The sequence below is a fragment of the Homalodisca vitripennis genome, chromosome 3 (assembly GCF_021130785.1).
Source record: "Homalodisca vitripennis isolate AUS2020 chromosome 3, UT_GWSS_2.1, whole genome shotgun sequence".
NCBI lineage: Eukaryota > Metazoa > Arthropoda > Insecta > Hemiptera > Cicadellidae > Homalodisca > Homalodisca vitripennis.
The window spans coordinates 162858950-162886039 of NC_060209.1; the positions used below are offsets into that span (position 1 = coordinate 162858950).

Here is a 27090-nt window from a genome sequence, read left to right on the forward strand (position 1 = left end):
TTTCATCTTATTGTATAATGTATAATTTTAAGATGAAAGATGTATTATTAAGATGTAATATTTTAAACGCCTTTTCATCTTAAAAATTTAAAGTTAATTAAGGTAAATCACGAGGACATTTACAACCGTTGGGAGAGTGACAAAAAAATTCTTATGATATCTGTACTTTATATTCAATTTCTAGTCAAAATGTCTCAAAAATCTCTCGAGGTTATTTACAGTCATTTTTACAATCTTCATTAAATGAAGATGACAATTTTCGGCATTATACCATGATTAAACCGACTGAAGTTTTAATTCCAAACACTATATCTAACTATAGTTATTGGAAGAAAACTCCATCAAACTAATAATCATCCTGATTTGTTGCTCAAAGTCATCATAAGAATTGTTATCGAACAGTTAGGAAATGTGTTAAAATTATAAATGTTTCTTAGCATTTCTGAAGTAAATTACAGACATCGTAAGAAAATACGTAGCTGGATTTTAGGATCTCTCTCGCCCACGAATTATTTTATTATCTTCTGCATATGGCCTCGTTTAGAATTTGAAATCAAATAAAACTTGTTTGGCAAATAAAACAAAATCTCGGGAAAGCAAGAAGAACTTTATAAAAAATTTTTTTTATTTGGAACGCAGTTAGACGTTTGCATAATCTTAATTTTAATCATAACACTCGAGAAAAAACTATATTTCATATAAATATGTGTGGATTCGTCACTCCTCGCTCAGTAACTAGTAAAATAGTAAAAAAACAAGTAAAATAGTCATGCCCACACACTGCTCAGAAATGCCTTTCACCCCTTTATTTATTTACTCATAGTTTGTGTTTAAACGGATCCGGACAACCCACAAATTACGGAAAGGAAACAACAGTAATCTTTTCCCAAAACTGTAGAATATTCACAATGGGTTCAAAGGCGTTATACTAATTAGCTATAGGTATCCTTTCCTGGAATTGCCTTTGTCCTGTGTCAGAATGTTATTTGACAGGATTTCCCTTATTCTGTACCACTGTGCGGCGAACGTATTGTCCGCTTGTCAACCCTACGCCGGCACCAGTGAACCTTGCTCTTGGCCATAAATCTATGCACATGACTCAGCACCGCACATTCAGTCAAATTCTAAAATACCTCTTGCCAAGTAAAGTCAAAACCGATGTTATACTGCGGAAAGTACTAAAATTCTTATAAATCGAATGACACCACATTATAGAAAGGTTCTATAGAAAATAATACAGATGACACGGTTCTCGTTTCAGAGATAAATAAAAACAAATTGAAAGTAAATGTGCCTTTTCAACCAAAGTCATGAGATCAGTGCCTTGCTGATACAATTCATCAAACATGTTAAAAATTAAAGAAGGAAATTAATTTCTTATATTAGTATTTTAAATCGAATTAAACTGAAAATGTGTCCCTGATATATGTCTACTTCCGTTTCAAACAAATCATGGAACTTCATCATACTATATCATAAGAAAGCTATGGACATAAGGATTCCTCCACATTGGTTGAAATGGTTTAATGTTTACAGAAATCGTTGAAGCTACCTGATATATAAATGGAATGCAGAAAAGTTCGATTTAGTATTTGATGGTATTTATAAAATTTGTTTCACTTTCTGGATTCAGTGCCCCAAAACACTACTCTCCAAATTCAATTGTTTTGCAATTTAAAAAACTATATTCCAATAGAATCCTCATTATTTGGCAGGAAATTGCGTACGAAGCCGCGAGTAAATGCCAGAGATGTTTAAATGATCGGCAGATGCTTATTTAATGGTGGGTGATGCATCAGATGGTGAAAAACCTCAGCTATAAATTAGGTATTATGCTCTGTAAATTCTAATTTCTCAAAAAAAATTTCTATCAGCTCCTATGTACGTAGAATATTTGTAAAAAATACAACATTTTGATAGTTTGGTTGCGATTAGTTTAAAATTCGGTGATGGGCAATTTCAACAGTCCTTAAATTTTAATTAGGTTTAGTTTTTTCTAAGTAGCCTAAATCCTTTTTTGATTGAAGCTTTTTTTATTTTTGAAGCAATAATGCCGGTTCGCATGTGCATGATCTCTCAGATATTTGGTAAACAATTTCAAATCAATTATTATATATTCTTACTTTTAAAAGCTTAAAAGTATTGTTTTGCCAATATAACCTTTCGGACAAAAATTACATACACACTAGCAGTTACCCGCGGCTTCGCACCCATTTTCCTGTTGAAAACTCGGACAGTATATTCATGTATTCTTTATCTATGACATAATAAACACTCCTGAGATAATCGATAGGCACTCAAAGCTATTCCAATCTTCTGATCCATTTTAGATTTAAATTTAAAGAACAGTGTTTTCAAATCCTGAAGTCGTAAAGTGAAACGGTTTTTATAAGATTCGTATTTCTCTCCAACATTCCATGATAATTTATTGAAGTTATTCGACGATTTCATTAACAATAAGAGTTCGCCTTTTTGTCCCAAAGACGAAAGTGTATCGTACAACTAAAAAGTTGCTGCGGTCAATATGGGTCTGTTCCGGTCGTTTAAATTCGCTCCCGGTCTAATCTATTAACGGTATAAGAAGTGGAGTGAAAAATCTGGCTGTGTCTTATTCTTCAATAATTAATATATGTTGGCGCTAAATCCCTTCAAAATATGTCTAAGGGAAAAGTAACATGATATTAATAAAACTACAGAACAAAAAAGACGCATATTATTTGATTATAATGCAACAATTATTGATTTTATTACAGCCATGTGTTATTGTTTTTAATTTTACAAGTGATTTCATGTGTATTTAAAACCCCATTAATCATTTTTAGTACAAACTTAGTGAAAATATGAATCTGTTTGAATGTAGTGGATATTATTTTACTATTTTTAGTCCATTTTACTATCGTGCCTATTCAGTTTATTATCAACTTAACTATTCGGAGTACAATTATTTACTGTACTTTAATCACTATATACTGATATTTCCCCTCAGAACCTAAAACCACCACAAACCGAAAATTTTAAACTGCAAAATGAAGCCATCCTTACAATATCTTGTGATATACTCTTTTCTGTTTGGATACTAAACATAATTTTAAAACGTTTTTATTTTCGGCGATATATTTTTATTTCATTTGTTTTTTTTTAGCTACAACCTACTTAATTTTGTTTGAAAATTATCCCTTTTGACATGTTAAGGATCGAAGTTTTAGGAATTTAAATGTAGTAAAAAGCGAATGAAGTTATTGTTAAGTAGGCTATAGATCGGCCGTAGTAGACTATCAGGCTCTATTGCCTTTATGTACATTTAACCCATAATAGTGATATCAGTTAAGTAACTTTAATATTTATCGAATTATGCAAAAAAATCTAAGCTTTTTGGTATCGTGCAGTATTTTGTAAGTTTTTTTTAGATCTTACAAATTCTGAAGAACTCATGTTAACAAGTCAGCCATTAAATGATTGTCATACCGTAACGAAGCATGAATTAACCTTAACAACTATTACCCCCACAGTAGACATTTGGTGAGTCTACACTGTAACTTGATGCATGTACATTCGCTATTCAACATCATTTATGAGTGGTTGACGCTATATTTGTTGTGGTACATGAAACAGGACATACTAAAGTTAGTATTCGATGTAGTGTAAATGTTTAGTAGAGTGGCATCAATGCATTTTATTTGATATAATAAATACATTTTATAATGAATGAAGGTAAATGAAAAAAGTAATATTTATAAACTATACTGTAGCCTACACTATACGATGTATGACGGTAACCAAATCACTAATAATACCACTTAGGCAGTGTAAACAAACTTTTTTGGACCTAAAAAAGGAATTTCTCTTAACATTTATTTTTTAAGGCAATGAAGTCAGTATATATATATAGACTCACATACACACGCGCGCGCGCGCGCTTTTTATTTTGCACCAATTTTGTGATGCTTCTTACGCAGTGAAAAACGTAGCTAATACAAAAACCTTATCATTTCTTTTATTGTTGCGTATTTGAAATAGGAGGATTGCGGATGGAGTGTTATGCACAATTAAAAAAAATCATTTCCATCAAGAAAAATAATGTTTTCATAAAAAATTATTTTATTAGGTTTATGTTGATTATAGAAATTCACGTTTTTTCCTAAACAAAAACTATGCCATAGAATGGATAATTACAGTACAGTTTATTGGTAGATATTTTTGGTGGTTTATAAAAGAGGTTGTATAAAGCCAAAAATAGAGTGCTAAACTTTGCATTGAACTCACTTCATTAAATAATTATTTGAAGATAATGCAGTAATTGAGATTGAAATGGGTTTCGCTTGCCCTAGAAGGAGTATTTTTACCCATTTAGATATTCTACTTTCATACTATCTACATAGAAATGATTACTCTTAACAAAAAATGCAGCATGGAAAAAATTAAACACTGTTTTTTTTGTTCAACATAAAAATGTAATATATTTACTTTATAAATAAAATGACTATGTAAACTCAATAGAGAGACAACTTGTAATCCATCCTATCAGTTGGTATGGCTGCAACATGCCTTGCCGAGGAAGATGTAAGCATCATCAAGCAGTGTAGAGATCGGGGCCCGGGTTTGTGGTAACTATACACATCTAATTAATCTGAAACAAGAAAATCAGAGTGAAACGTAGGTTTTCCTCGCGCAACATATCATTCAATAAAGCTGCTGTATACATATCAAGCATATATTTTAAAAGAAAATATCAAACAAAATAAGATGTTCATTATCTTTTTTGATCTACTTTTCGTATTAACTAAATAAACAAGATTATCTATAATAAAGTATGGATTTAGTTGTTTACCGTTATCCTGATATCATAAATGTTTACTCTTAGTTCCTTGACTAAATACGCTGATTTTTTTACTGTACTAAATTATGAAGAACACAAAGAAGTTCACTGACAGTTTCAAATATCGGCATTCAAATTTCAATATATTTTGATTATAAATATGTATTTTAAACTTTTTGGCAACTTGTGGGTAATACAGGAGCTAACTAGCATTACGTGGAGAGCAGTTAAATTTTAGGTAAGTGAATTAATCATTTGGATTAAGCAATATAGCTAGAAACATACCAAAATAGTAATAAATATTGCTTGAGCAAGATGGTTTGAGGGATACCCAATTTGAATATACAACGTTACAAAAGTTCAGTGTGCTTTGTAAACATTGACCTTTTTCTAAATATTTTAGAAAAATAAATACAAAGCCTCTTTTAAACCTGTATTCCTGAAACTTAAAGCTTTGGAATGTTTTATATGTAAAAACACAAGTTGAAATTAGTTATAACACCAAGCAGTTTTGTACATTTTGTAATATTTGTAGTTGTATGAAACCGAATGCTATGCCTTTTTTGTAGCATTGTTGAGAAGTTAAAACTGTTCTCCCCAAATGTCCGTAAAAGCTAAGTAAGCTAAATGTGTGAGTAGTAGACAGCTAGGTTTAAATTTACCGGAAATTTTTAAATCAATGTCCGAATAAAATTACTTCCCACAATAAAAGTCTAACATTTTGTAGAAAGAAAAAACTTGTGTTAGTGACTAATTGATTCCTTACAATCATATTTACATATTTGAAGAAGTTGCTGACTAATCGAACTTTAGAATAATCAGAAATTATTAAACATATCTCGTCTTTTTGCCTACATGGCATTTAAAAGTATTTTTGAACTCCTTTGTCCTACATTGTTTAAAAAAGCGAACATGGTAATAAGTATTGAAAATTGTTCCAACATATCTCATTTCATATATAATATCTACGGACACAGTGTTTTATTATGTAGATATAATTATTCCATTCCGAGATAGTTTTAGAATAGTCATAGAAACAAATTAAAACAATTTTCCTGATTATAAAAACTATTTTATAGACAATTAATGACGAACATGGATTTTTGTAAACCTTAATCTCTGAATGAATGAACTTTTTCTTTTTACCCTATGTTTAGCCTAAATATACTTACAAAATGACTAGATTTATCAGTGACCGTATGACGACAATCCCAGGGATTTATATCCTCCCGCACCATATTTAATTCCTGAGTATCCTTTCAGGCCATATCCATAACCATAGCCATAGCCGCTTGGTAGGACCGGTGCCACAGACGCTGCGTGGAGTGATAATGCAGGGGCAGAAGATAGCGCAATGGCAGGAGCGGAGTGGACTGCCACCGCAGGAGCCGAAGATATTTGTAACGCTGGGCCAGAAGAGATTCCTACCGCTGCTGGTAGAGCGTAACCTGAGGCAGACGAAAAGCCTATTGATGATGCGGCAGGAAAGGATACAGCGGCAGAAGCAGGGACGGCCACGGCAGCAGAGGCAGGTAGGGATACAGAAGGAGCGGCAGCAGCAAATCCTATGGCCGACGCAGCAGGAAGTGCAACTGCTGGAGCAGCAGCAGCTACAGGGGTCTCGACAATTGTGGGTACAGGTACGGGAACGGGTACGGGTCTAGTTATGGTTACAGGATATGGCTGTGGTACGGAAACTGGATAGGGTTGTGGGTATGGAACTGCCACGGGCTGTGGTACCCTCACAGGAACCGGACGAGGAACGGCAACTGGGTACGGTTTGGGCACAGAAACTGGGTAGGGCTGAGGAACAGGCACGGGAACTGGACGAGGAACGGATACAGGGACAGGTTGAGGAACAGGAACGGCTACTGGCCTGTTAACGGTGACAGGAACGGGTTGAGGAACTGGAATCGCTACTGTTTGGGTAACGGTGTTCACAGTTGCCCTTGGAGCTCCGTACGCGACTCCCAAACCAAGACCTCCCACTCCTACTCCGGCAGATGCCAATCCCAATGATGAAGCCCCTCCTGAGATCACTCCCAATGACGAACCCCCTCCTGAAATCACTCCCAATGATGAAGCCCCTCCTGAAATCACTCCTTGTGAATAAAGCCCTCCTGATCCAAAGCCTCCCAATGAAGCTCCGTCCAACACTATTCCCTTAGAAACAATGCCTCCTGTACTAATAGGAAGGCTGACTCCTCCTCCGTATCCATAACCCAGACCCAAAGCTCCTCTCTTTGCTTGAGTCTTCACGACTTCGTCCCCTCGGACAATCGTCACTAGGACCAAGGACAAGGATATCTGAAACACAATAAATTATTTATTAGATAAACGTATATAGTATCTTACCAGTTCAAAGCGTTCAGATTTAGTAGCTTACTTGCAGGCATTTGATTTAATATCCTACCCGTCTGTGCATGTCACTAAACCTTGCATTTTAAAGAATCCCCCCCCCCACCCCCCCCCCCCCCCACCCCCCCCCCCCCCCACCCCCCCCCCCCCCCACCCCCCCCCCCCCCCACCCCCCCCCCCCCCCACCCCCCCCATTTTATAATTTAATGTCATAATCCATTCCCTAAGCGATTTGGACATTTATGGTGAGATTCTTGTGGTTTATCTTATGCACACTACATTATAAAGTTGATACCACTATAGGATACTGTAAATTAAAGAACCTCTGCAAATTCTACAGAATACTAATATTAATTTTGTGGTAATATAGGAAAAGGACCATAAATGTGTTTGTTATCGAATCCACAAATGTTGTAATAATTCATGTCTGCATTGACATTATTACATTTTAATTACCTGTAGAGTGCCTCCTCCACTCACATAGTTACTGTTCATACCTTAAGTGGTTCAAAGAACTTCAAACTTGTAGCAAATTCTTAAATTATCAGTTTTTGCTAATGTATATCATTGATGATATGTTGGTGATTGATTGTGTTGCAAATTCCATTGGCCAAGTCCTCTCGAACATCTTAAATGTTATAGTAGTACTTTTTTTTATTTAAAAATTGACAAACTTCGATAAAGCTGGTCACAGATTAAATTTAGAGATGTATCAAAATGGTAAAGACTCGTTTTTTGTTATAGAGCAACAAATAGATAAACTGTATTGTGCTGTATAGTGCATAGTTTATTAATTTATTCCTTACAATTTCTTTCGTTTTAAATATCACAAAAGGAGATTAATATATAATTGAGAAGAATATATAATTTCTAAGAGAGAATTATAATTTAATCTAATAAGAAGAAGAGAGCAGTAAACGTTGTAGTGCTGATTAGTTCACTTATTATGCGCTAATCCTTATATGAATATCTATATAGTTTGGTGTGAGGCTAATTTATAAATATAAATATTGTGCAGTCTGGCGGGAGGTTTATTTCTATATGAACATTGTACAGTTTGGTGTGTTGTATCGTAATACTGCTATTTGTCTACTTGCTATTCCTAAAATATGTATTAGTAGAGCATCGCGCGTTTTATTAGCTCTTTGCTCCACAAAATGTCTAATCGAAGATTCATAAATCTTTGCTAACACATAAAACTTACCTACAAAGGATTTAAAAATCTCTAACAATCCAGAACAAACTCCATATGTTACATACTTACAACAAAATTCTGTTACTATATTACTTGTTAAAACAATAGATACCTTTTAGGATAAACATATTAAAGGTTTTGCATTTGAACTCCAAATACCATAAAAGGTTATAAATTATTGTACTAATTAGTAATATTATCAATATAAAACACTGCACTTTACTGCACTACCTTTACTGCGATCTATAATAACATTTGACAATGAACATTGATATTTCATACGTTAAACGTTAGGTTTAGGTGATGATAGGACATAGGAGATTGGTCGTTAAAATAACAATAGGAACTGGCTAAGGATTTTTGAATTATTTTGTGAGTGTACCATTTAGTTTCGCCTTAGATCTTTAACAGCTCGCTTTGTATCAATTTGTTCAGCATCCTGTTGAAATGTTAATATTAAGATACCATAATGAATGCGTTAATTGCACTGCATATCTTGAGACAGCGTTTTGTTCGGTTAAGGAATTCAAAGTATGTATGCTGTGTCAAGGCCACAGATTGTACAGAGCTGGTGAGCTATTACCTTTTGTAAAAACATATCCAGGAATCAATCTAGTCACTTTTTCCGCACAGGTTCAAGTGTTAGTAGATTTACTGTTTATAGTAGAGATTTAAAACTTCCTGTACACGGTCCGTTGAGCAGTAAGTCTACTGGTAATTATTCACATCAGCCCAGACTATGATTTGGCCTTGATTGACTTGATTTTCTTTGACGATTGTTCAGTACTATTCCACATTTTCGCAAGAACTCAACAGTTACCACGCTCGTGATTATTGTGTCGCAATTAACCGGCACGGTACTCTCGCCGGCTTCCGACCACACCCGCGACCGTGGGCTATGGGAACCACGATGTCGTGACGTAGTCTACCGTAGCCTATCAACCGTGAGCCATTCGTCTCCCTGGCCAATATCCATAAAGTGTCCAGCCGTGTCTTTCCACATGGATAGTAGCATAGATAGTATTCTGTGATGTAACATTGACCTGCTTGCAGTCTTAATTAAAGTTCTATTTAATTAAATAAAGCATTCTTCATGGAAATTTAGAAATGTATCCTTTTATTGTTAATACAGATGCATAACTCATTAATATCTTCAAAACTGCTAATAATTGCTGAAAGAGAATGTGTGCTAGACTTAAAGGATCTAGGTCAACAGAGTTGGGACAAAGAAAAAGATAATTTCCTGAGTAACTTGCAGAGTGGTACATTAATCAGGTAATGATTTTGTCTTAGAAACATAAATGTCTCGTTTTACATTCATTAGTATTGTTTTAACACTAGTTGTAACTCATTGCGCTGACGTCTAACGCTAATACACTTCAGATCAACGGGAAAGGCTTCTATAGGCTACATACCAACTGCTGTATAAAATTTCGTAGAATTTCAGATTTTAGGAATTTTTGAGGCAAGAGTACACCCATCCCCAATTTTGTTTTTAAATTTTTAGTAATGCTAATAATTATCTATTGTTTTCTAGTTTGTCGCTGACACTATCTGCTGTGACAGCTTTTTGCTATTTGTGGCCTACACTTATGTAGGCTAATTACTAGCTGTTTCCCGCGGATTCACACGCTATTTCCATAATTTAAGTCCTTATATTACTTAGTAAAAAGCACTTATGATATAATTTGATGGAACCCAACGATATTTTTCAAACGTAAGTAGGCATACATAAGGTACATATTATTTCAACGTTCATGATTAAGAGCATCAGAGTTTAACCTGACTCTTATGTCATATTTTGCACGTGTATGAGCAATTCTGGTTTGAATTCATTGTATTTCCAACGCCACAGCTGAGCCTGCCTTTTTACCCCGATCGAAAAACTATATACGTCTGTAGCTCTCGGAAATCTACATTGGTGAAAAATGTACTGTAATCTACTTCCGGTATAGAGTATTCCCAGTGCCATATTTGAGTTTTCCTTCTTTCCCGATGAAGAAGATGTACATCCATACATAATACTGAAAAGGCTATTAAGGCCTAGGGGGTAATCTTACCTACATCCGATACAAGAGGGAACTCCACGCAACTTTCCAAAATAATCGATTATAAGGTTTTGCATTGTGAAGTCTCGTTACTTTCTTAGACATTAGTCTGGTGAATGGATCGTTAAGGCAATTCGTATTCATTTCCTTGTATTTCTTTAAGCCACTGTTAAAATGCCTTATCGCTATGACAAGGAAGCCCATCAGATTGGAGTTTAGTTTCATAAGAGTATTAAATAATATTTACAATGCAATATATGTTTTAAATTCTTCAATGGAGTAACCTGGTGTAAAAGTTAGATATTAATTTTGTATTTGCTATCTGCAGTACACTGCTGATCAAGCACAATACAACTAATATTTTATAACATTAAATGTAAAGAGTTATGTTTCAGCCAGTGTCATGGTTACAGTAGTGTTGCTAAGTTGCTATTTATATGATGTTCTCACATATTGAAAGGTTTATCGAGTTGGGCTTTGTTGGGTATGAGCGGTGCATATGCTTTAGAACTAAAATTTCAGATATTTTCTTTAAGAAAAAGCTTCCATAATTGTTCTGTCCATTGAAAGATGAATAGACTACGCAGTTTTTAAAGGAAGCTGTGTAAACAAATATTCATTTGTTGAGCAATAGCTCTCTCTAAAACGAAGATACCTGCAGACTAGTACTTTGCATGAAGCTTCATTTATATTGAAGTGCTCGTAAAACCAATTTTGAAGATAGTGCATGTAGCTTCATGAGATTTGGCTGATCGTTAGCGAACATTTTTACATTGTTCTTGTGGGTAACTATGTTGGCAACAAGAAAGTTTGCAGAATAAATACATTTGTAAAAAAAACTGAGCACAGTCATATGCATTTGAACATGTGACAGTTGAGTTGAAATTTAACATGTAATTTTAGTGAAGCCTGTAAGCGGCACGTTGTGTGACGAACTCCTGCCTTGTATAAAAGACAGCGTTAGCGAAGGGACTAAAAATGTTATTTCTATCTGTCTGTCCGCACAATATATCTAGAAAGAACTGACGTGATAGCACAATCGGTGACTAGTTTTAAATTTAAAGTTCAGGATTTTATAATTGCTTTTCATAAGTGACTATTATTTTTTTCTTAAATTTTTCCAATTACATTGAAATGACTTAAATCGAATAGAATACGTCAACCTTAGAATTAAGACTGACTTGAGTTGCTCTGTAAAGTGGTGTATAACAGAGAAATGCTCTAAATAAAAAGAATTTTTTATAACTAAGGAAATTATAATATCCTGATATTTATCGAATAAATTAAGATTTTTGAAATGTTTAGCAAAAATTCCCTTTTTGATCTATCTGCCTTTATGCCTGTTTTATGCTTAATGTGTCAAGAACAAGTTGAGTTGTGGATTTGAAATTTTGCACATCATGTCAACCAACGAACGAAAACGTTACATACAGGTAATAATCAGGTAATATTGATCAGGTAATTCAATAAATGAATATTTGTAGGAAGCAAAATGGTAAAATTTTCAATATGGCACCATTTTGTTTCTACAATTGTTAGAGAGCTTTAATATTCACAAAATATTTTTTAAACCTACTTTATTAATTGTGTAGAGTTTGAAAATGTTCTGTGCATAAATGGGCAAGTAATATAAAATCGAACGTTTAAACCTCTTCGTGGGACACTGTATAAACGTCAAGTTGTTAAATTATGGTAGCGGTAGTCTATGGACTTAAAATTCCGAATTCGTACCATCAATCGTTTCTTAAATGGAAAATAGCAAAGCTTTAGAGCTTTATGAGCCTCATCACTCTTGCAAGACGATTTCAGTTTCAAGTAAGCAGCACCAGGTAGTAACTACTCCCCCCCCCCCCACCCCCCCCCCCCCCCACCCCCCCCCCCCCCCACCCCCCCCCCCCCCCACCCCCCCCCCCCCCCACCCCCCCCCCCCCCCACCCCCCATACCATTCCTATCTGACCAGAACATTTATTATTCAAACGCTGCTTTGACACAAACTTAAAGAACAAAAATTTGAACTTATCGTGTGGCAAGATATCACCAGAAAGATGATCTGCTGACTTTAAATAAATTCATACTAGGAAAAAATATTAAAGACTTTCAACTGTTTTATTTCATACCAGATGAATCAATGTTTAACACTTTGTAGCCTGGAGTTCCAGTTGTAGCCCTATTGTCTAATAAAGGATCAGATTCAGATATCAGTGGTATCCAAAGACAAATAAATGCAGGAAATCTTATAATAACAGTGCTACAAAATGGTGATAAGGTAAAGATTATAAAATCAGACAGAGAATTAAAGTGTAAACCCAGAAATCAAAACAAACATCAAGGTACAATAAACGAAATCAAAAGAAATTACAAAGAATATTTTATATAAAAATAAAAAGTTTTTTTTGTAAATATCTTTTCCATATTTTTTGTCACGTGTTATTTTTGCGCTTAATTGATGATTCAAATTTGTAGTTAATTTGGAAATTTTGCAATTTATCAAATAATAAATTATCTCATTTAAAAGCATTTGCATATGTAGTACCTGAATATGGATTCTTTGAATCTGAAATGTACGTACTACAAGTAAAAATATAAAAGTTTAAAAAGGTGTTTTATTCTTTTTACTTTATTCATATATTTTTATTATAATTTATTTTATTTATATTATAGCAATCTTATATAGGCTACTGTATAGAAACTGTTGAAGATTGTAAGAATGGTCGTTGGTTAGTTGTTTACGGAATCAGTACTTACTAGTTTATTTATTGGCTGAGCGTTAGCCTCAACCACTAATTGCTAGTGACAAAATATAATTGCTGTATGTCTGTGCATACGATAACTATCGAACAAGTTGACTCTGAGGGCTGAAATTTAGTATGAAACTTAACCTCTACTACCTATACACTGGTATTGGAAATGGTACAAATCGGTCAGTTCGGACCGATGCCGTCTCTGGCTAAGGGTGCTGTCTTTAGTGGGGTGAACAAGGCATCGCATCCCATTGTGACCCATGCGTTGAACGTTGTTAAAATAGCATACATATAATTTTGTGAGCATTGCACCATTATCGCAAGGATAATTGAAACTATTTTGTCTTTCACCTGAACCAAATTACTAGAACCTTTTTATGCTCTAAATTCAACTAGTTATGACTAATGAATAAATAGTACGAATACGTTTAACTGTTCAACATTGTAAAACTGTTCACAGTGATTTTTGCTAACACAATTTTCGGTTTACAAATGTTTATCTCCTGTCTATTTATAATCTGAGTGATTTTTGAGATGAGAAAATGCTACCCGCAAGGACGTATCCAGCGAGGGAGTTCAAGGGGTTGGACCGCCCAGTTTCGTTTTTTCAATTACTAATTGATTATTATTATTTACATAATTTAGTATTAACTGACATGCACTGCTAAAAGATCGTTCTTAACAAAGAAACGGGTCAAGAACTTTATAAGAAACAAAATGGGGCCTTACTCTCTGTCCGCTATGGGAAAATATCAGTTGCCTGGACCCCCAAAGATTTTTTTCCTGGCTACGTTCTTGAATCCCAATTCTAAAATATTCAAGACTAAAATCAGCGATAATGAATCAGATAACTTATCAGTTTACAACTCAAATTATTATCAAGGTTTTCTGTTGTATAGTTTTTTGAGATAGAAAGATACAGCAAATATTTCAATGACACTCAGAAAAAAAGTTTAGGTCAAACATCCCGCTGAACTCCTGTACAGTGAATTCCTTTGGCTTCTTAAGGTAATGCCACTCCTCTATTGCATGCATTAGTGTTCGATCGTCCTTGGTCAAATCAGATGCAATTAGACGGTACAAACCTCTATTACATTCTAGGTTCAGGATGATAACAAACGATAAGCAGTGGAACTAATGCGCATGCGCAGCCATGTAAGGGCTGAGAGTCTCTGCCTGTCGGCCTCCACGACATGCGCACAACTCACGGAGGATCTAGGTCCAGGACTAAGGATGCGTATTGCATGCTAATCCGGTCGGCGAGAAGCTTACGCAGAGACGGTGGAAAACGATAGGTCGGTTGTTGTCGGGATTAGTTGTGTAGACAATAATGAGCCAACTTGTCTTCCTTACACTGTAGCCAACCGAAATCCAGTTTTCAAAGCGAAAGTCCATACCATTGCCACTCAAACGTTATATGTGCATCTTTAAAGTTCTACGCTACATACCATTTAGTAAATTATAGTCAGACATTTAGTTAAAGCAGGCTAAGTCCGCATACTTGATATCAGTGAGTTAGGTTAGGTATGGTTCGCTAAGCATAAAGTAGACAGGATTAAATTTTGATGTATTTTATACTTGTGTTTGAGTGTTTCTTATTTTAACATCATTGACGACCCTGCAGAGGAGATAAACCATTTGTATATTTCCAAAACCTGACTGATGGTGGTGTTTCGACATCTAAACAGGTCTCCGGGATAAAAAAAAAACAAGGATTGTTAAGGTAAGTTACGTTTTTATCAGATTATTTAACAATTCAGATGCTAATAAACATGAATAATCAGAGAAGCGACCAAAATGCAAAAGAGACGTATTTTTTAACTTTCTTATCATCTAACCGTCTTCAAAGAATCAATCTTCTCCAACCTCCAAGAAGTTTGTTTGAAGAACCACACTAAAGACCACAGCCTACTGTTCAGTAACTGACATGTCTTCTTTATTTGGTAACACCAACTTTTATTCTTGTCAGTTATTCAAAAGTACGAAAGAACTAACATAATTTTTATTATAACATACATTAGAATTATGATCCACTTCTTGCAAAACCAAATATCAACCTTATCCACGTACATAACAATTGTGCTGCCAGGCATTCAATTCAATTCTATTTACTACAGTTCAGTTACTCTCCCGGATTTGTTTCAACAATCAGAATCCACTTCTCTCCTTACATAGGATCTTTATCAATCTCACTATCAGGCAGCATTTATTTCAATGCAACAAGAAGCCATACTAATAAAGCTCTGATTGCTAAACTATTAACAGCTACTGAGTGTAGCAAGCCGGTCGTGTTTATGCAGACACCGTTCCCTTGCACAACTCGGGCCGGTCATACTAACTGTCCTTTGCGAACTACACTAAATCTCTTCCCAGCCCTGCGCCTGACTTTCTAGAGCACGCTGGTCGCTGTGCCGATACTGTGGACTACCGATCATTCCGGCAAGTGTCACACCGGGGTCCGTGATACATTATTCCATAAATAGATGGACATGCTTTATCAACCACTTACCTGATTTTAATCTTCGTAATTTATCGACCTATTCAATTATACGGTATGTTAACGCATTTCCTGATCTTGGAGATGCAGTATATCTATTCCCGATCTATTTAAATGTATCTATCCCCTTCACCTTCAACAATATTGCTAAGCAGATCTTATGAAAGTTATGGACGTAGTTTCGTACAATCTAAATAAAATATTCAAAATTGGAAATTGTAAGGAAAGTTATAAAACTTCAGGTTTTGTGCATAGTTTTTCAAACACGCTTTGTGATCTTCCTACAACAGATTTCATGATTCCACGGTTTAAGAGTCGCAACCCTATTCTTCAGCTACTTGATAAATCTCTAAAAGGCGAATTGAAACTCCAAGTGAAATGGCCAACGTCCCTTTTCTCATCTGCTCATTATGAAAGTATAGTTGATAAATAAATTATGGCCAAGGTTATAACAAATTAAGCAAGTTGAGGAATCCAAATATAGTACAAATGAAGGAAAGTGCATGGATGAAGAACGCCTCGATTAAAAGGCCATGAAACGTTTATAGCCTAAAACTGTCAACAGGCTCCTCCATAAGAATATAAACAACAGGGAGAAGGCGCCACTATTCATTATCATAACTATTTTACAGAGACTATCGGTAACTATCGACCTAGGTAATGTCAGTCACAATAAGCTTCAATGTCCTGGTCGCTAGAATGATTCGGTTCGCGCTAAACTTAAAGTATGAGAGTTGATCGATTATTACTAAATGAGAATTTAAAAGTCTGATGAGATAGAAAATAAAGACCACATATGTTTCCAGATAACACACATATAGAGAGATGTTTAAAGAGAGGTGTTGTGTGTGTGTGTGTGTGTTGTTGTTGTTGTTGTTGTTGTTGTTGTTGTGTGTGTGTGTGTGTGTGTGTGTGTGTGTGTGTGTGTGTGTGTGTGTGTGTGTGTGTGTGTGTGTGTGTGTGTGTGTGTGTGTTTTGTTGTTGTGTGTTGGTGTTTGTTGTGTGTGTGGTGTGTTGTGTGGAGATGTTTAAGTTGTCTGCAAAAAGTCTGCATTACATGCCCAGTGTAGGTATACTAATCTAATGCTCCGTTACACCATTACTCTATGTGTAGTACGTGTTAGTGTTCTATAAAATGAAAAACATTACTTGGCTTTATTGGTGGCGAAGATAGGACTATAAAGTCTTCTCTAATACTTAACCTGAATACAATTCATAATATTAAAGCAACGAATAAAAATTATGTGAAAAGATCAAAATAACTGAAGAAGTATTCTAACAAATATATTGAAGGTGTCAACATTATTAGATACGCTATTAATTGTACCAATGTATTCAAATTTCTCTTTTAAAAATTCACGAATGAATTGGTTTATCGGTTCAATCTGAATGTAAAAAAGATTTGTATGACATTTTATTCGAACATACGCAACGCAAGATTCGAACACATGTATACAGGGTACTCGAAAATGAGGACTCTAGATTCTGGAAGAGTTACGTTTGTCGATCAGGGAAGAGGTGCATAATGATGATTCGCTTCTAAATCTTCCTTTTACTCATATTGTTCCTGCCCGTTCTCTTAGTGCAGTAAACTTGTCGAAATGCGAGGTATAATGGTCTTGATTTGGTATAAACTCAGGATCTACTCGTAAAATCAGCTGAAGATATTGCCGTTCGATAGTTTTCGAAGTTTCTCATTGGCACGCTCTCCTTGAGTAGTCCCGCACAGATATAATCTCCATTGAAGACATCCATTTTGTTATGTACTTCTCTTTCCTATCGGCTGCTTCAGGTTGATATTTCGCGCCACCCTTAGTTGAAACCCAGATCCTAGTCTCAAGTAGGTACTTATTTCTTTCGGTTTAAACAATGTGGTAGACTGGGTTTAATGAGATTTACACTGTCAAGCTGTGATGTTTCGGCCAAGGATGCTTTTTTGTTACCCCACGAATAAGATAAAGAAAATTTACATGAATTTAAACATGAAGTTATAGAAAATATGTGAGCAAAGATGTGCTTGGTAATGTGACAATACTCAGGCTATTTCGCCAATAAAAGTAGAAAATTGCAAGATGCGGGATTAGAGTAAGGCCATGTAGTTGTCCATGCTTGCTACGTGGTAAATTAGGTTAGAATAGAGTAAATAGAATTTCTGTTCGATTCCTTTGAGTTGCGTACAATGTCAAAAATAGCAATGAGTATTTGACACAGAGAAGACAGAACATCCCACCAGGCCAAATACTGCTTTTCCAAATTAATTCAAAACCACAATTATCATTCTATGGCTACTATAAATTAAAAATAAATCTGAACGTTTTGAAACCCCATGTCTCATTAGATGGCCATTGAACTCTTCCGTAAATACTCGATGATCATGCACACATAGAAAACGTGACAGTTTTTTCCATACAATATATCTGAATAAGATATAAGCATAGCTAGCCAAGCTCACAATGCCGGCCATACCAGTGACAAGGATTGCACATACGTGGGTCACGAGTGTGATGTTTGTATGCTTGAGAACCCGAGATAACTCGGTCGTAGATAACGAGCCGCTATCACCAGTCACCTGGACATTCCTGACTGCGACTCGCCAATCACCGCGACGCAGACGGTGTCACCCCTTACACTTCCGGGGACGCGTTGTTGGGACATATTCATCCCCGTAGGGCACTGATATAATGTTTTGTTTTAGGCGATAATTTTCATCAAAACTTTATCTATCCTAGGTGCATTACGGATTATCATAAATGAGTTCCTTATTGTGATACATGTGCTATTCATATTCTTTGAAAACTAAGACCGTCCCTTATGAAGAGTAGCTGAAAACCCCTTTTATTTTGTTTTTAAATTTTTAAAACACAATCCTTATACAAGGGAGAAGAGATTTAAATTTGAAAATACTTGAACTTTATTTCTAGTACTTTTATTTTTAATTTTAACTAAATTGAAGGTGGCCTGGTATCTCAAAGAGTTAGTTAACAGTTACGTAATCTCCATATTGTAACAAATGTCCAATCCGTTTAAAGTGTACAGTACCTTGCCCGTCCATCGCATCAACTGATAAAGATCGCCTTACTGCAATGCTCTAGTTGGTGTTTTTGATGTAACACATGGAGGTGCAGATACCTCCACTATTGTAATCCGATAATTTTTAGGGATCCTTCCTCAAGACAGCCATTAAGGAAAGATCCCTAGCTAGGATAACTAGGTAAGAATGTCTTAGATTATATTTCTCTACTGTTCGGGTATCACTAGCTTTAGGTAGAATACGAGTTTGGTGAGTGGTTGCATGAGAGCCTGAATAATTCAATAATTAAATTAGATCTCAATTTAAAAACTAAATTTCAATGAAACCCCACAGAGAATCCTGATATTTTACACTAATGCATGGAGATATCGACACTAGAGTTCTGTTTTGAAACAATCTTTACAACTTTCAGCCAAGGCATAGTCAATTTAATTAATTACGTAATATAGCTTAAACATCATCATAATATATTTAAGTTATGTTTTGTGGTCCAGTATCTGTTTTAAGTTTTTCATGACTTAAATAAAGTTTGTATTAGTTAAACTTTCAATTTATTGTTTTTATCTATATCGGAAGTTATAAACATCACTGTGTACTTGGTACTACCGGGTGGTCTAATCAGTGTGAAATAATTAAGCCAACTAGATTGGTCGCTTTATTTAGTATAAAGGGTGTGTTTCGGCCATGGTGGACGTAAAAGCTGATATATTGGCTACTGTGACAAACGGTGGCCACGACTACCATAGTCCAAGCGAAATGTGACAAGCCTTTCTAATTGCCGTTTGTTTCTGGCATTCAATTCTGATAAAGAAAGGTAAATGTTACAGGTAACAAGATCATTGATATCTAAAAGTTAATGGACCTGGGTACCTTTCCTATAGCTTATAATTAACCGGTAGCTTATACAGAACATGAATTTAATCAATTTTCAACATATGGAGCATTTAAATGCAGATTAATGTTTTACTGTTGATGATACAGCAAACCGAAATTACGTCGTGGTCTACGTGTCCTTAAAGTTCACTAATACACTATATATAATTAGCCAAACCTTTCGGCTTGCCGGATACGGAATTTTATCGTAGTTTATATGACCTGGTGTTTACATATTTCCTGGAGGTATGACCAGTTTTTTTAGATATTCCTCATCATAATTTAATATAATATATTTATATTAGGCAATATTTTCCACTAAATACTTGATTTATCCGAGATGCAAGACAGATTATTTTGCAAAAATATGCCTTTTTGGTTACAAAAACCTTCTATATTTCGTTTTGAAATTTTGAGTGTAGAACACTAATATGCTGAAGATGGAATTTAAAATAATGACTGCGGCGGACGCACATTACTACAATCCAGGCTGTCCTAAAGTCGGTACATGGATAAAGTAGATACTGTAGATTGTAGGGATGTGTCATAGTTTATTAGCCTACTTAAACTTTATTAGAGATATTTTCACTTTTATTTATTACCTACCAGCTAATGAGGGCTTTTACCTGGTTCTAGCTATAAGCTTCTGAACTGTAGAGCATACCACCTTTGGAACTACTCAAATTTTGGAAACCCACTACATATATATACTATTGTTTATTAAGCCTACACCTAGAATCTAGAAACCTGTAGTATTTAAATCTCTAAATAGGAAGTCCCTAAGATACAGTTATGTTAAATATAGGTTTATACATAGCTAAATACTAGTATCTATACGATGTGTCTTTCACATATACGAGTAAGGTTCACATGTATTATCACTTTTTATTATTATCCGTACCAATCCATCTTGTACTTAATTTCACTTCAAAAAGGTTCTTATCTAAAGAAACGGCATTAACCTTTGAAATTACTTTTTAAATTGTTTAATATATACTGTTTACTTTAAGTCTCTTTATTGTCAAATCAGACACAATATCTACTATTGATTACTAAGAACTCGTTTTGTTGACATCATGTCATGAACAGTAACATAGTTGCATACAATCAGTGCAATAGTTTGATATGGTTACCTGCGGTTTGTGACATTAAGTACTGCTATTGTTTAATGTATTAGTTTTTATACATTCCTAAATATATCTATTCTCATTTTATAGTAACAGTTATGTGGAAATCAAACTTCCATCTTTATGATTACAAATAAAGTTTACTACAAATATTCTATCTATACAGATCTCTAGTCCAAACTAAATTACGATCCAATGTCCTAAAGTAATTACTTCCCAAGCATAAGGTCACATAAATAAATAAACCCCACAGTTATCCAAATTTAGTTAACATAACTTCACATTCAACTTTATGTGTCGATACAAGGTTAATTAAAGTATCCTTTATCTATGGCATAAAAATCAATTGAATACTAAGACTCATATAGTCCCGCCTCTGGAGAGTAAACTGCGGGTTGATGTAGATACACAGTCGGAGCCTCTGGCAGCTCGCAGCTCACGTTTCTTGCCAACAACGCCCTGAAGTAACCTTGGAGGACAGCCCCAAGGTAGTACAAGAGCTCCATATCTTTGTCCGTACAAGCTCAACACAATTCCGGATTCCGCATGGTGAAGATCCTTGGTCACCTTTGAGGATTTAGTTTGCATCTCCAGCTTAGAATTCTTTACTATATTATCATGTCGATTAACTAAGGTCAATCAGATAAGACTAACGCGGAATATTAAAGGAGATCTGGAGACCGAGTGCGAACGCACCCTAGAGGAAAAGCGAAGGTTGTATTATTTTTTTATATCTAAAGTATCATTTAGCAGGTTTTACTCAGGTAGTTAGCGTTGAATTTCAGTCACAGGAGTACAGTCGCATTTGAAACACGCATTTGTCTGATGTGAACAAGTATAAAGGTTTGACAAGCAAACTTTTCAAATTTGGAATTTTTTGCACAATCCGCCAAGTTGGAATTTTTCATCTTAAAATTTGTCAAATGCAACATTTTTTGTTTAAAAATTGTATGAAAACTCTGACAAGTTCGAAATTTTTGGACATGGGAATATTACGAATTTGAAAAACAACGTTGTAATATTGAGGGCCAAAGGTATAATTTCCCACCATTCCTATGCTTTGAAAGAGTTGGATATATAAAGTTGGCTCTGTAATGAGTTCACATTTAGGATATTGGTAGGCATTCAGCATCCCAACTGCGCACTAACAGTCTAGTTTCCTCTGCAGTTTCCTGGACATGTGGGTTTTATTTGTGCAACAGCAGGAGGCTTGTCTCTTCCGTGGATAGAGAAAACGACTGTTATTGTGGAACTGTGGGGTTTCTTCAAATGAACAAGTTATCCCACCACGACATTTTTATATGGGCGGTAACCATGTCACTTAATTGTTGTTGTTATAACCATAAAGTGACAAAACCGACTATCAAATTCTTCAAAATAAAATCTATTTCTTGAATACCGTATTAGAAAATTGTATGTGTTATTTTATCTACTTATTAATAATTTGTGAGAGATCTCTTGTACTGGACGTTATGGTAGAGCGAGAATTTGTACGAAACTAACGGACAATGGCGCTATCTTCACTAAACTGTATTAAATATGTGTCTAGTTAGTAAAATAACTCATAGCTTATATTGCCTTGTTAACAACTTTAACAGTCTGTTTTGCGATCACACCATAACAGACTTTTTTACAGTTGCATACAAAATTCCAAACCATTTCATTCTCGAGATGGATGCTGTAAGATAGATATAAAGACATCATACACAATAAAATGTAATGTCCCCCTCCCCTTTTGGATAGTGGGCAAAAAAGAAATTGTGTCAGCTTACTAAGTAATAGGTTTCAATAATGCACAGCCAAATTTTACGATTTTTGAACCATCACGGAACACATTCTTGTCTCTGTAGAGATGTAGTTTCATGAAAATTTTAAGGCTGCAGATAATCTTTATCAAGATATTTTGCCACATGATACTTTCACATTTTTTTCATTGAATGTTTTATAACACTATTTTAATAATAAAAGTTCCGGTGAAGTAGAGAGGGTACTACAACGCAAGAGTGTACTGAAATCTAATCTTCTCCCCAAATGTTAATTGAATTTCACTCTATAGTTTTTTTTCTGTATCTCGTACATGTGTTCTTATTTCACCTGTTAACATCTCACATGATTGTACATACCTTGTTTTCGATTTTCTCATTGCCTTCATGATTACCCATAATACCAATATAAAAATATTTGCTAAGGCTCAGCCAAATACAACGGAGTAACGAGCACCATCGCACCCAGTGTTTTTAATATATAAATGAAGTTTCGTGTAAAATTTTAAGTCTATATGACAGTTTGTTTTAGAGGTATCGTGCGGACAGACAGAAATGAAATTTTTCCAGCTCCTCGAGTGATAGGCTTCACTAACGCATAGCCAATGATTGAATCATAGTATCACCAATCAGACATAGTTCACTAAAAGTAATCTATTCAGTTCATATGTCTACACAGTTTAATTAGAAGACTGAAAACTGTACATTTGTTATTATTGGATGGCTACCTCCTCTACATCTTCGTACCGATTATTTACTTAATCTTAAGTATCTAGTTACAAGTTTTCTAGTTTCATAATATGACCTAAAATATGGCAACCCTACTCCTGGAGGCAGTTGCAAACTCAGACAAATCCATTCTTTCCATGCACATGTTTTTGATGTGTTACAAAGGCAATACATCCCTGAGCGCTCTCTCTTAACCCTATTCCTTCATATTAAAATCCATAGAAATGTTCATGGTTGCCAAAAAATAAAAACCTGGGACAGGTAAAAATTTATGAATATGTTTAATGATAGGTTTTTTGTTTGCTTCTTCTAAACTAAAGACATCCTTTTTCTTGTTTCTGTGCAAAAAGTTCCGTTTCAACTCTTCTTCGCATTAGGTGTTACGTCTGATTCGTTTCAGAGAAAGAAAGATAGGATGATAACAAAACACAATTACTGCACTTTATAATTAATTATTAGTTTGTACTTTTACCTATATAAGTAAACACGATTCGTAACTAAAAGCTATGTTTAACACTATCTTTTTTAACTACTTAAATATCTAAACTGCAAAGGAGAGTCTTCTATCTAGTCCCTATCTAAATAAGTTTCAGCCTGTATATGCCAATCATCGCATGGCACTATAAGTATGCCTTGGACTGTGAAGTAAATGATTTTCTATTACTTAATATTCTTCAGCATATGACACATCTTTTAGTCCTTTGAAAATGCTATACTTATATAGTTTAGGATGTTACTACAGTGAAATTACGACTTTTAATATTTGAGTACGAACGTAGCGATTGTTCTTAAGATAAAAATGTTATAGTTCCTAAGAATGAGTAACTATACATTTCATTTCCCGAGGAATAATTAATTTTGGATTTAAATTTTATCATGCCGCTCGAGTAACAACCATTTTTATATTTATGTTGGTGAAAGAAACGAATGATTTAATTTACCATTAACAAGGTTCTGAAAATAACCTGGAGCAAAATGTATGTTTAATTTGTGCTGTAAACGCAAACTTTTTTATTCTTTCAATAAAATTAATTAAAATCGTATTTTGACTTAGCGTATATTTGACATTATGTCAAGTTACCATGTAATACAAATTAAATAAAACTAACAAAAACCGTTGTACATGACACGGAAGCTAAAATGTCTAGGCGCTTCATCGTAATCTCGAGGGAGGCAAAGCCGAGTAAATAAAATGCACAGTTGCGCACCCGAAACAAAACTTTTGCCCCTAGTAATGAAAAGTACTATATAGGCTATAAAAGAGTAACACAGTCCGCATTTAACATTCGAACACAACACGACCATCTCAAAGAGTACAACATTTCATAAATAAATGGACTTTTCAGAACTGACCAGTTTTTTACTGACGGGTATATTTCTCTAAAATATTGTGAACGTTATTAATTAATTGTCATTGAGACATCTATTCACGCATTCTTTATAATCAACAAGTATTTTATTTCCACTGAAATAATGTTTTAAATCAATAGATATTTACCGACAGATATTCACTTAGCTGAGTTAAGCGAGTAGTGTACATGCTAACCAGAAGGAAATAACCAACCCCTGGCACGGGCGAGGCCGGCCACGTCCTTGGTACGGGGCAGTATTTTACTCCAAATCCGCCTTTTACAGACGGAGCCGACACACCGCGCGGGCCACGGTGTGGTGAAAGGCCTGAGGTGTATATATACACTACACTACAGTGGTAGGTATCATTCGACCACAACACATCCCATCATGCAGTGCTTGGTGAGTACAGCAACGGTCTCCAGCATCAACTTTACTTTTTTATTTCTAACTAAAAAGATGTAAATTTATAAAACAAAATAATATTTCAAAGGTCTAACCATACGAAACAAGTAAAAATTAATTTTGTGGTGTATTATCAGAACACACAATGTGTTCTAAATTTTGTTCTTGTCTACAATGAATAATTACACTAACAAAGAGTTTCCTTCTAATTTCGCTTAGTTGCACCTTTCAAACCTCTGTGGTTCTGTAGAGTTATAAACTAAAATGTATTTATGAAACAGCCAAAGCAATCAACTTAAAAACAAATTATATATTACATTTTATCTTTATTTTAAACATGAATAAATAGCCTTAAAGCGTGTTCATTTCTAATAGTTTCCAATTTTAATTTTAATTTCCCTACTTACTACTTTATTTGTTGATAATCTATCTATGGCTGTGTATGATATGAAGCCAACATTGGAAACGTTAACACTCATTTGTGGTCTCTTTTGTTATTGCTTGATTGGTGTGCTTTTTAAAAATGTCTGCGTTTGTGAATAAAAAACACACCAGACCTTCTTTTTACTCATGTATTACATTTTTATAAATGTTTATAAACTATGTATATTTTAAACTGTAAGAGTCATCTATAAACAAACAATAACATTTACAATGTTTCAAATATAACGAATAATTGTAAAGATGTACTCATATCTAAATCGTGGATATTCATAGTAATACTCTTAACCAGTTAGCAACATACAAGATTTAGTATCTTAGTCACCAATATTAAAAACTAACAATTTTATAAATGCTTTCTTTATTTAAATTTCAGACTGTTTTCGCCGCTCTTGCCGCCGTGGCCTGTGCCGCCCCTGGCTACGCTCCCCTGGCCTACGCCCCAGCTCCGGCACCAAAATTAGCCCCTGCACCTGCACCGGCACCACTGGTCTACGCTCCCGCCGCCCCTGTCTACGCCCCCGCACCAGCCCCAGTCCACGCTCCGGCTCCAGCACCTCTTCCACTCGCCACCTCCTACACCACCGTCACCACCTCCTCCATCCACCAGGAGCACCCTCCTCCACCCCCACCCCCCGTCAAGGTCGCTTACGTGCCTGCCCCCGTGCACTACGCTCCTCCACCCCCAGCCCCAGTCTACGTGCCAGCACCGGCCCCTAAGTACGTCCCTGCTCCTGCTCCGGCACCAGTCTACTATGCACCTGCCCCCGCACCCGCCCCTGTCGTGTACGCCCCTGCACCTGCCCCTAAGTACGTTGCCGCTCCTGCTCACGGACCTGCGCCCGCACCCGGCCCTGCTCCAGCTTACCCCTGGTGATTTCAGGTAACAACATTTTCCGTGTTCTTTAATAATTTACGAGATACTATGTCGTCTTCAATACACTATTCTTTCGTCACCTATGAAATTCAGTACAAAATCACCTCCTAACAAAGTCAATGACTATTTTATCTAAATACATTGCAGCACTATCAGATCTTTTTGTAATGTATAAATATTGTACCCTAGCCTTTTTTTGGTTATACATTCTATGCTACTAATTCTTAACCTTGTCACAAACCAAAGCAGTACAAACTAATGTATTGTATTTGCCTGTTTCAGCCAAGATATGACCAAAGCCAACTCTTCAAACCTCGCCTATTTCTTCTTCAGTCAAGCAGTGCCTGACAACGATGTGTAATATAATTTATTAAGTGATAATAAAAATCTTCTACTATTTTGTACATTGCCTAAATGATTTCACTTTCTCCTTTAGACCTGGAACTAAACATGAACACAAATTATTCATAAGTAGTATTCAATATTTTAGGATCTAAATGCTCATTTTATTATTTTCACAACGATAATGTAATAATACTTTCACATAAATTAAATACTAATTTTTCTTACCTATACTATGTTTTGCAAGAAGTTTTGTCGAAATAATTAATGGCAGTTTAATGAATACTACCTAATGTTAGGTTTTTACAAATCCCATCTTGTTCTAGACTAGATATTAATTCAATACAAACACATTTGAAAAACAATAAAAAATAGTAATAATGAAGTTGTATTACAAATGTAAACTCTAAAGCAAGTTTAAAATAACGCACGCTCAAAAACTAATTAGCTTATTTGGCACAGTAGTCAGATTGAATGTGCAAAAAAGCAAAACAAA

General features: G+C 35.1%; 2 protein-coding genes across 2 annotated transcripts; one reads left to right on the forward strand and one right to left on the reverse strand.

Annotated features, from left to right (window-relative positions):
* Positions 1 to 4441: 4441 nt before the first annotated feature.
* LOC124358429 (BCL-6 corepressor-like protein 1) lies at positions 4442 to 7669 on the reverse strand. The gene is made up of 3 exons (XM_046810726.1): positions 7631 to 7669; positions 5989 to 7123; positions 4442 to 4627 (listed from the first exon to the last, which is right to left on the reverse strand). Exons 1-2 carry the CDS (start codon positions 7667 to 7669, stop codon positions 6005 to 6007), a joined length of 1158 nt encoding a protein of 385 aa, XP_046666682.1. The 3' UTR covers positions 4442 to 4627; positions 5989 to 6004.
* Positions 7670 to 24878: 17209 nt separating this feature from the next.
* LOC124358761 (cyclin-dependent kinase inhibitor 1C-like) lies at positions 24879 to 26656 on the forward strand. The gene is made up of 3 exons (XM_046811057.1): positions 24879 to 24931; positions 25752 to 26258; positions 26535 to 26656. Exons 1-2 carry the CDS (start codon positions 24920 to 24922, stop codon positions 26250 to 26252), a joined length of 513 nt encoding a protein of 170 aa, XP_046667013.1. The 5' UTR covers positions 24879 to 24919; the 3' UTR covers positions 26253 to 26258; positions 26535 to 26656.
* The last annotated feature ends 434 nt before the right edge of the window (positions 26657 to 27090 follow it).